We start from the raw sequence: 12137 nt of genomic DNA, 5'->3' as shown, positions 1-12137 counted from the left end.
AGGGCAGAAAGAGACGTAATATATTTTTCTTATAGTGATCTCTTTTTCTCTAATGACGTATAACAGCATTTTAGTTAAAGGGGAGTTTAATAGTCTCCTTTTAGTATTTGATAGAGAGTATTTATTCTCTCTCTCTCAGTTTACTGGAAGTTTGAGTTTGTTTACAAACATTGATCTCAATACAATAGTAACCAGGACAACATGTGTTTTAGGTTAGACTCTCAATGAGTGTAGCGCGTATTTCAATGTTCGCTGTTGCAATGTGTATGCGCCACAGAACCTTTACAAACAGTCATTGTCTGTTTGTGTATGGGGGGAGAGGAGACACTTCTTATCGCTCATTTTGAGTGTAATTTTAAGTCTTGCTTGTTAAGTGTTTGGTTGGTTTGCTTGGCTGGGTGGCTGACTGGCTGTTTGTTTCTTAGCATATCCACACACTGCTAGGTCTCTTTTGTTGTATTGAGCGGGGCCCTCTGCTATGATATTTTGTTGTTGTTTCTCGTGTTATTGTTGAGTGTTTTTGTGAGTTTTGGCCAACAAACAGGACTGGTTTTTCCCAACTTCAGTTCTTGTTGGATTCTCAAAGAGATCGCGTGTTTAGGTGAATTGTAATAACTGACGCGTGTTTAGTTGTTGTTTAAGTTTTGTTGTGTTCCGCTCCCTTTTTGATGATATGTACAATAACGAACTAACCTACCTATCTATCTACCTAACGAATCGTCGACCAAGAACCTGCAACAAGAGCGCGACCACATAATCATCATCATCATCATCAACGTTGTCGTCACCACAATTGACCGTCCATCCTCAGCTTACATGCATTCTCATTCATTCATATTCGACCGCTTACAATTACAAAATTTCCTCGACGGATTCGGTTGCGTGCGTGCGTGTTTTTTTTGTTGTCCAATTGTGTGAAATGAAGAAAAAAAGAAACGAAATATAAGAAAATAATAAAACAACAACAACAACAGGGAAAACGTAAAAAATATTTAAGGAAACAAAGTTTGACACAAAATATTGAAACAAAATAAAGAAAACTAATCAAATGCGAATGTAGTTAAAAAAAAAGAATAAAGAAATATTATAAAAAGTTAAAAAATAATTTTAATAATATTCCCAAACAAATAATAAACCAAACAAATATGCCAACAAATTTGTTTAAAACCCTAAAAATAGTGCAAAAATTATAAAAGCGAATTAAAAGCCGTCGGTAAAAAATTATGGTTTTCATCACAACATTGGATTATAAATTTTCTATGATAACGGTTGATTTCCGTTTTGCCATTTCAACGGAATTGAAACATTTTGCAATTTCCGTTGGCCGCTAAAATCGAAACTCCAAGGAAAACCCGGAATATTCATGCAGACTTAAGATAAAGGTGTGTGTTTGTGATGTTTTAGTGGACCTACATTTCGAAATAAGTTTATATAAATTCGATTTATATAAAATATTATTAGTATTTTTTTTTTATTTATAAAAGTCAAATATTTTAATTTCAAGAATTGTTTTTTTTTAAAGGCAATTCTCCATGCTCCTAAATTCGTAATCGCAAAAATTTATTTTTCCTATAACAAAAAATTCGTGATACATTGGGACCTGGGACCAAGGTTGCCCATTGGGCTAAAAATAATCTACCAAAATTTGAAGAAAATTCTACCACAAGTCTAGCAAATCAAAATTTTATTTTTTTTCTTCCCAAAATGTCCTCTGAAAGATGTTTTTTATTTTAACTATACAGGAAGTTATTTCCATTAAAAATTTTATAACTCTTTTTTTCATAGTTTAAAACAAGTAAGGAAAGTCCAAAGTCGGGCGGGGCCGACTATATTATACCCTGCACCACTTTGTAAATCTAAATTTTCGATACCATATCACATCTGTCAAATGTGTTGGGTGCTATATATAAAGGTTTGTCCCAAATACATACATTTAAATATCACTCGATCTGGACAGAATTTGATAGACTTTTACAAAATCTATAGACTCAAAATTTAAGTCGGCTAATGGACTAGGGTGGAACACAATGTTAGTAAAAACATATGGGAAACATTTAAATCTGAGGCAATTTTAAGGAAACTTCGCAATATGAGTGTAAATCGGGCGAAAGCTATATATGGGAGCTATATCTAAATCTGAACCGATTTCAACCAAATTTGGCACGCATAGCTACAATGCTCATTCTACTCCCTGTGCAAACTTTTAATTAAATCGGAGTAAAAGATTGGCCTCTGTGGTCATATGAGTGTAAATCGGGCGAAAGCTATATATGAGAGCTATATCTAAATCTTAACCGATTTCCACCAAATTTGACACGCATAGCTATAATGCTAATTCTACTCCCTGTGCAAAATTTCAACGAAATCGGAGCAAAAAATTGGCCTCTGTGGACAAAGGAGTGTAAATCGGGCGAAAGCTATATATGGGAGCTATATATAAATCTGAACCGATTTGGATGATATTTGCAAGTTTTTCGAGACTCATAAAATATTCGGATGTACGGAATTTGAGGAAGATCGGTTGATATACACGCCAATTATGACCAGATCGGTGAAAAATATATATGGCAGCTATATCTAAATCTGAACCGATTTTTTCCAAAATCAATAGGGATCGTCTTTGAGCCGAAACAGGACCCTATACCAAATTCTAGGACAATCGGACTAAAACTGCGAGCTGTACTTTGCACACAAAAATACATCAACAGACGGACAGACAGACAGACAGACAGACAGACGTACATCGCTAAATCGACTCAGAATTTAATTCTAAGACGATCGGTATACTAAACGATGGGTCTCAGACTTTTCCTTCTTGGCGTTACATACAAATGCACAAACTTATTATACCCTATACCACAGTAGTGGTGAAGGGTATAAAAAACAGAGAAAGCATAAATAAAATGGTATAATTAATAAAACACAAGCACAATGGTATAATTAATTTAAATTTTGTCGAAAGAAGTGCAAAATTCATCCTAGAAAAATTGCAAATTTTTTAAAATATTTGAGATCAAACGTTTCAGACAAAAAATCATAAAAAACAAGTAAAGGGTGATTTGTTAAGAGCTTGATAACTTTTTTAAAAAAAAAAAAACGCATAAAATTTGCAAAATCTCATCGGTTCTTTATTTGAAACGTTAGATTGGTCCATGACATTTACTTTTTGAAGATAATTTCATTTAAATGTTGACCGCGGCTGCGTCTTAGGTGGTCCATTCGGAAAGTCCAATTTTGGGCAACTTTTTCGAGCATTTCGGCCGGAATAGCCCGAATTTCTTCGGAAATGTTGTCTTCCAAAGCTGGAATAGTTGCTGGCTTATTTCTGTAGACTTTAGACTTGACGTAGCCCCACAAAAAATAGTCTAAAGGCGTCAAATCGCATGATCTTGGTGGCCAACTTACCGGTCCATTTCTTGAGATGAATTGTTCTCCGAAGTTTTCCCTCAAAATGGCCATAGAATCGCGAGCTGTGTGGCATGTAGCGCCATCTTGTTGAAACCACATGTCAACCAAGTTCAGTTCTTCCATTTTTGGCAACAAAAAGTTTGTTAGCATCGAACGATAGCGATCGCCATTCACCGTAACGTTGCGTCCAACAGCATCTTTGAAAAAATACGGTCCAATGATTCCACCAGCGTACAAACCACACCAAACAGTGCATTTTTCGGGATGCATGGGCAGTTCTTGAACGGCTTCTGGTTGCTCTTCACTCCAAATGCGGCAATTTTGCTTATTTACGTAGCCATTCAACCAGAAATGAGCCTCATCGCTGAACAAAATTTGTCGATAAAAAAGCGGATTTTCTGCCAACTTTTCTAGGGCCCATTCACTGAAAATTCGACGTTGTGGCTCGTTAGTAAGTCTATTCATGATGAAATGTCAAAGCATACTGAGCACCTTTCTCTTTGACACCATGTCTGAAATCCCACGTGATCTGTCAAATACTAATGCATGAAAATCCTAACCTCAAAAGAATCACCCTTTATATACGGCCGTAAGTTCGGCCAGACCGAAGCTTATGTACCCTCCACCATGGATTGCGTAGAAACTTCTACTGAATCTTAAAACTTCCTAACACCGTGATATATACCACACACACAGAATACCACAGAAATAAAATTTGGAAAAAATTTTCTATAGAAATAAAATTTTGACAAAATTTTCTATAGAAATAAAATTTGGAAAAAATTTTCTATAGAAATAAAATTTGGAAAAAATTTTCTATAGAAATAAAATTTTGACAAAATTTTCTATAGAAATAAAATTTTGACAAAATTTTCTATAGGAATAACATTTTGACAATGTTTTCTATAAAAATAAAATTTTGGTAGATTACTTTTGGCTCGAGTGGCAACCATGATTATGAACCGATATGGACCAAGTTTTGTGTGATTGGGGATCGGCTATATATAACTACAAAAAAAAAATTCTGATTCAATCACGAAATTAATTGATCCAATTAATTTTTAATTGAAATGTCTTCAATCACAGAAATGATAGTATCAATTAAAAAATTAATTGAAGGTCTATTAAAAAGTTAATTGATCCAATTAAAAAATTAATTGATATTATTATTTTTGTGATTGATTTTTGTTTTAATTAAAAAAATTTGTTGAATCAATTAAATTTTTAATTGAATATTTTTTAAAACTCAATTAAAATTTTAATTGGAAAAATTTTCGTGAAATTTTTTTGTGTGTATAGACCTATATGGACCAATTTTGACATGGTTATTAGCGGCCTTATACTAACACCACGTTGGAAATTTCAACCGGATCGGATGAATTTTGCTCCTCCAAGAGGCTCCGGAGATCAAATCTGGGGAACGGTTTATATGGGGGCTATATATAATTATGGACCGATATGGACCAATTCTTGCGTGTTTGTTAGATACCACATTCCAACACCATGTTCCAAATTTCAGCCAGATCGGATGAAATTTGCTTCTCTTAGAGGCTCCGCAAGCCAAATCGGGGGATCGGTTTATATGGGGGCTATATATAATAATGGACCGATATGGACCAATTTTTGCATGGTTGTTAGAGACCATATACTAACACCATGTACCAAATTTCAGCCGGATCGGATGAAATTTGCTTCTCTTAGAGCAATCGCAAGCCAAATTTGGGGGTCCGTTTATATGGGGGCTATACGTAAAAGTAGACCGATATGAACCAATTTTTGCATGGTTTTTAGAGACCATATACTAACACCATGTACCAAATTTCAGCCGGATCGGATGAAATTTGCTTCTCTTAGAGGCTCCGCAAGTCAAATCGGGGGATCGGTTTTTATGGGGGCTATATATAATTATAGACCGATGTGGACCAATTTTTTCATGGTTGTTAGAGACCATATACCAAAATCATGTACCAAATTTCAGCCGGATCGGATGTCCAAGATTGAAATATTTAATTCCATATATATTGTTTTTTTTTTGGTTTTAAAGAAACAAAAATATCATTACGCCAAAGAGAAACTTCAGTTGTTGACAAATTCGTAACATCTTAAACATCGCGAAATTTTTTTGCAATCTTTAGAAAGCCGATTCCTTGATCAAATCATTAGAAAGTTAAGATTTTTTGTCAAAAAAAGGGAAAAATTCGATTATAAATATCACTAACAGTTTTACTATAAATTAGATTTTGTTACTCTGCGTAATATTGCACTGGTAGTTCATAACCAAATTCCTTACAGAGAATACAAAAAAAAAAAGAAAAACTTTATTGGTCATGGTCATAAACACAAATTAAAATTTTTGCTCAAAAAATTCTTATAGCTCAAAGATGTTTTTCATTTACCCAGAACTCATAAACACAAATTAAAATGTTTGCTCAAAAAATTCTTATAGATCAAAGATTTTTTTTCATTTCAGAAGAAGCCTTTAGCAGAAATATTAGAATATGTGCTTTTTGATCGTTAAGTGAAAAATTAAATTTTGGAATTAATTTCGCAAAAATGAATAGATAATCTAACTAAAATAAAAAACAATGATAAAAAATAAAAATTTCTCTCCAGCATTTCTGCATTTCTTGAAAGCATTTCTGCGCTATGACAAGCTCATAAAAAATCCAAATTTTCATTACATATGGATCATATGTTGGGGATCCAAACTACTTTTTTGGAAGCTCTGTTTTTCTTTGAACTTATAGGAATTAGCCTGTGAAATAGTATCATTTATGGGCGGAATTGTTTTTTTTTTTTAATTTAATTTATTTAAATGAAGATTGTCACAAAAATTTAAAAAAGTTTTAAAAGTTAAAAAAAAAAAATACTAAATTAAAAATATTTATTTATTACTTAATTTATTATAATTACAAATTACAATAAACTTATTTATACGGGCACTAGGAACTGGAGACTATCGGCCTACAATTAAAAATAATAATTGGGGTATATATAATTATTATTTTTAATTTACTAAAATAATTAATTTAATTTATCAAACTAAAAATCTCCATTATGCATCGGATAAACTTAAGAAAAAAATGAACAAACCGGGAAAAAATGTAGGTTAATTTTTTAATTAATTAATTAGAAATTAATTAATTAATTAATTAGAAAACTAATTAATTATAAAACTAACTAATCGGTATCACAAAACTAAGTAAATATTTTTCAACAAATTCAAGAAAATTTATTAGACATAATTATTTTTTTCCATACGTTAAAGAAAATTTCAAAAGGGCAAAAATGCCTTTAATCCCACAAAAAGTCCAATAAGGGCGCTTTTGTGATAAAATTTACTTATTGTGAAAATTTTTATTTTGTGGAAAATTTGACTTTAGTAAATCTTTATGCTTCATTTGTGTGTAATTTTTTCGATATAAGAAAAATAAATTCCGAATATTGGAACATGGGGGACTAATTTCCATGAACTAAGATAGCGTTAAATTGGTTTTTGTGTCCTAAGGGGTATACAAGAATTTCGCCTATAATAACCGACAAAGTACACTGGTAATAATATTTTCGTTATATTAACGAAGTGTATAATTAAAATTGAGTCCACGAAACAAACTCTTAAATAAAACGAAAATTTTCCATTATTATTACGTATTATATATTACGAATTCGAATATGTTTCATTTTTTAAGCTATCAAATATTATTTTATTTCTGCCTGAGAATGCAGTAGTTGTTTATTGTGGCCATGTCCGTCTTGTTGTTTGTAGCAATCATGCCACCATCTTCATGACCGGCTATCGTGGTAAAATTTCTACTATATATGACCCATATCGTGCAGTTCGATACAGCCTTCTAAGTTCGTTGGTATTGTTATCATGGTTGCAACTCGTGCCAAAATTAATCTAACAAAATTTGAAGAAAATTTTAACAAAAATCTAGCAAATTTGAAAAAATCTTTTTCAAAATTTTACTTCTAGTGAAAATTTTGTCAAATTTTTATATCTACAGAAAATTTTCACAAAAATTTATTTCTGTGGCAAATTTTGTCAAAATTTTACTTCTATAGAAAATTTTGCTCAATTTTATTTCTATAGAAAATTTTCTCAAAATTTAATTTCTGGTAGCAAATTTTTCAAATTTTTATTTCTATAGAAATTTTTCAAATTTTTATTTCTATAGAATTTTGCCAAAAATTTTATTTCTGTAAAAAATTTTGTCAAAATTTTATTTCTATAGAAAATTTTGCCCAATTTTAATTTTATAGAAAATTTTTGTCAAATTTTATTACTATAGAAAATTCTCTCAAAATTTTTTGTTTCCATAGAAAATTTTATCAAAATCTTATTTCTATAAATTTTGTCAAAATTTTAGTTCTGTAAAAAATCTCCTCAAAATTTTATTTCTATAGACAATTTTTTAAAAATTTTATTTCTGTAAAAAAAAATTCTCAAAATTTTATTTATGTAAAAAATTTCTCAAAATTTTATTTATCTAAAAAAATTTCTCAAAATTTTATTTCTATAGAAAATGTTGTTAAATTTTTATTTCTGTATATCGTGCAGTTCGATACATTTTTTCGTTGGTATTGTTATCATGGTTGCCACTCGTGCCAAAATTAATCTACCAAAATTTGAAGAAAATTTTAACAAAAATCTACCAAATTTAAAAAATCTTTTTCAAAATTTTACTTCTAGCGAAAATTTTGTCAACATTTATATATCTAAAGAAAATTTTATTTCTGCAGAAAATTTTCTCAAAAATGTATCTCTGTAACAATTTTGTCAAAATTTTACTTCTATAGAAAATTTTGCCCAATTTTATATCTATAAAAAATTTTCTCAAAATTTAATTTCTGTTGCAAATTTTGTCAAAATTTAATTTTTGTAGCAAATTTTGTCAAAATCTTATTTCTATAGAAATTTTTCAAATTTTTATTTCAATAGAATTTTGCCAAAATTTTATTTCTGTAAAAAAATTTTCTCAAAATTTTATTTCCATAGACAATTTTGTCATATTTTATTTCTAAAGAAAATTTTGGTCAAATTTTATTACTATAGAAAATTCTTTCAAAATTTTTTGTTTCCATAGAAAATTTTGTCAAAATCTCCTCAAAATGTTATTTCTATAGACAATTTTTTAAAAATTTTATTTCTGTAAAAAAAATTTCTCAAAATTTTATTTCTATAGAAAATTTTCTAAAAGTTTTATTTCTATAGAAAATTGTGTCAAATTTTTATTTCTGTATATCGTGCAGTTCGATACATCTTTCTAAGTTCGTTGGTATTGTTATTATGGTTGCCACTCGTGCCAAAATTAATCTACCAAAATTTGAAGAAAATGTTAACAAAAATCTACCACAACTAAAAAATCTTTTTCAAAATTTTACTTCTAGCGAAAATTTTGTCAACATTTTTATATCTATAGAAATTTTTTATTTCTGCAGAAAAATTTCTCAAAAATTTATTTCCGTAGCAAATTTTGTCAAAATTTTATTTCTATAGAAAATTTTGTCAAAATTTTATTTCTATAGAAAATTTTTCTCAATTTTATTTCCATAGAAAATTTTCTCAAAATTTAATTTCTGTAGCAAATTTTTATCAAAATCTTATTTCTATAGAAATTTTTCAAATTTTTGTTTCTATAGAAAATTTTCTCAAAATTTAATTTCTCTAGCAAATTTTGTCAAAATCTTATTTCTATACAATTTTTTTTTTTTAATTTTTGTTTCAATAGAATTTTGTCAAAATTTTATTTCTAGAGGAAATTTTGTCAAAATTTTATTTCTGTAAAAAATTTTCTCAACATTTTATTTCTGTAGCGAATTTTGTCAAAATTTTATTTCTATAGAAAATTTTGTCAAAATCTTATTTCTATAGAATTTTTTCAATTTTTAGTTCTGCAAAAAAAATTTCCTCAAAATTTTTTTTGTATAGCAAATTTTCTAAAAATTTAATTTGTGTAAAAAATTTTCGCAAAATTTTATTTCTATAGCAATTTTTGTCAAATTTTTATTTCTATAGAAAAGTTTATCAAAATCTTATTTTGTCAAATTTTATTTCTATTGAAAAGTTTGTCAAATTTTATTTCTATAGAAAAGTTTGTCAAATTTTATTTCTATAGAAAATTTTGCCAAAATCCTATTTCTATAGAATTTTGTCAAAATTTTATTTCTGTAAAAAATTTCCTCAAAATTTAGTTTCTATAGAAAATTTTCTAAAAATTTTATTGCTGTATAAAATTTTCTCAAAATTTTATTTCTATAGAAAATTTTCTAAGAATTTTATTTCTATAGAAAATTTCCAAAAATTTTATTTCTATAGAAAATTTCCAAAAATTTTATTTCTGTAGTGAATTTTGTCAGAATTTTATTTCTATACAAAATTTTTTCAAAATATTGTTTCTGTAGCAAATTTTGTCAAAATCTTATTTCTATAGAAAATTTTGTCAAAATTTTATTTCTGTAAAAAAAATTTTGCCCAATTTTATTTCTATAGAAAATTTTGTCAAATTTTTATTTCTATGGGAAATTTTACCAAAATTTTATTTCTGTATCAAATTGTGTCAAAATCTTATTTCTATACAACATTTTGTCAAAATATTGTTTCTGTAGCAAATTTTGTCAAAATATTGTTTCTGTAGCGAATTTTGTCAAAATTTTATTTCTATAGAAGATTTTGTCAAAATTTTATTTCTGTAAAAAATGTTCTCAAAATTTTATTTCTATAAACAATTTTGTCAAAATGTTATTTCTGTAGCAAATTTTGTCAAAATTTTATTTCTATAGAATTTTTTTTCAAAATCTTATTTCTATACAAAATTTTGCCAAAATTTTATTTCTATAAAAATATTCTCAAAATTTTATTTCTAGAGGTAATTTGTGAAGTACATCTTAATTAAAGTTATCATTTTGCAAAATCTCCAAAACCTCAAGAATTCACAAACCTACCTACCATAAAACAATCTATCAAGTTTTTGCTAGAATTCTACCAACTGTGGCAACTGTGATCGTAATGCCATTGCCGTGCCAATATTTTTTTTATTGATTCTTAAATAAATTTTGTCATAGATACACCTGTATTAGCTCTTATAGAAATTAATTTACATTAACAGGAAATTTCGTTTGTGTAAAATTATAAATTAAATGTAAAAAAAAAAAAATATTTTTTATACTTGTTTTTCCATTAGTAGTTTTATTATTCTTTTATGTTTTCTTTACAGATCTTTATCGAATTGCGGAATTATCCAATAAAAAATAACAACAACAATGATTATTATCCGAATAAAGTGCAATAATTAAAAAAGAAAATTCTCAAAAATCTACCATGAAGTGTAACCTCCAGAAAAAGAGAAACAAAAAATCATCAGTTTTAAATTTAATTAATTAAAAAAAAAACCTCTTAACTAATGACAATCGTGTTAAAAATAACATAAATTTTAAGATAACAAAGCATCAGCAACAAAACCCCCACAAAAAACAAAAAACGGAAAAGCATCAAAATAAAAACCCAAAATTAAACAGATAAAGGAACTACAAACTTCCAGCTTCCTTCGAAAAAAAAAAATAAACTAAGAAAAAAAACAGAAAATTCTTTTAAATCAAGCCAAGCAGTATTGAGGTAACACAAGCAACAAAAAAAATTCCACAAAAAAAGTAAATCTCACGCCTTAAAAAAAAACAGCCTCACACTCCAAAGGAAGAAGAATAAAAACCAAAGTTTTGTTTTTTTTCGGGTAAATAAATAAGAAAGACTTGAAGAACATTTCACCAAGCAACCAACAACCCAAACCTTAAGTGTTTGGGTGTTGCTGCAATTGTTTTGCTGGTTTGCTGCTGGGATTTCTGTAGCTGACGCCACCTCAGTAGCCTCGCTGTGTTTTGGGGATACTTTTGGCGATTTGAAGAAATCAGTTTTTATTTGCACAGTGATCCCCACAGAATCCTTCAAAACGGCGACCATAACGAACTCCGCCTTAGCAATGAGCCAGCTCGGCACCGTTTATGCCACCAAACGGAGGCGACGCAATGGCAAAAGGTAAGTCCCCCCTTCCGATTCCCATTCTATAACATAGCATTTCATATCATTTACACCTTATCAGAAGACGAGAAAAATAATTCCCTATAAAATCTACAAGAAGAAAAAACAAACGACGAATGAAAGAAACATTCATTGAAAGGTTTATTATGGAATGCTTAAAGGCAAAAGTAGATAGTAGATATTGAAAATGTTTGGCGATTTGGTGTGGGAATTTGAAAATTCCCAATTAATTAGGGAAATTATTTTTCGAGTTTTTGTAGGAAAAATTTTTAAGAAATTAAACAAAAACAAAAATAAAATTTTAAAACAAAATTTTGATTTTTAAAATATAAGTACATATATATGTACTGCTTCAGGGTGCAATCATTAAACTGTTTGTGTGACATCTGAGAGATTTATTCCAGTGATAGTTTATTTTATTGTTTACGAGCTTACAAAAGCATTTATTGCGTTTAGAAATAATCATAAATTCGTGATGGAATTTCGAGTATTTAAATGTGAATAAATTTATTTCTCGTACCATTACTCGTTAACATGGACCCACTTGCAGTGTTGGATCCACGGTTGCCAATAGAATAAAAAAAAAAATAATCTACCAAAATTTCATGAAAATTCTACCAAAATGCTATCAAATATAAAAAAATCTGATTTTTTTTGTGATAAAATTTTTGTGAAATGGAAAGACAAATGTTGT

The 12137-nt window shown here is 28.6% G+C and overlaps 1 protein-coding gene across 2 annotated transcripts in view; it reads left to right on the top strand.

Moving 5' to 3' along the window:
* The first annotated feature begins 438 nt into the window (after positions 1-438).
* Positions 439-12137, top strand: part of ss (aryl hydrocarbon receptor spineless) — a 200911-nt gene continuing 189212 nt past the window's right edge. Inside the window, exons 1-2 of one of the 2 annotated variants that reach the window (XM_075289958.1) lie at positions 439-1382; positions 10626-11440. In XM_075289958.1, the coding sequence (XP_075146073.1) occupies positions 11385-11440 (56 nt within the window). In that variant the 5' untranslated portion in view covers positions 439-1382; positions 10626-11384. The remainder of the gene's footprint in view (positions 1383-10625; positions 11441-12137) is intronic. The other variant, XM_075289959.1, reaches the window with a different exon arrangement.

This window comes from Haematobia irritans, chromosome 1, assembly GCF_050003625.1.
Source record: "Haematobia irritans isolate KBUSLIRL chromosome 1, ASM5000362v1, whole genome shotgun sequence".
Lineage (NCBI taxonomy): Eukaryota > Metazoa > Arthropoda > Insecta > Diptera > Muscidae > Haematobia > Haematobia irritans.
Note: the sequence above shows the minus strand (reverse complement) of the source record. Positions and strands in the feature narration are given on the sequence as shown.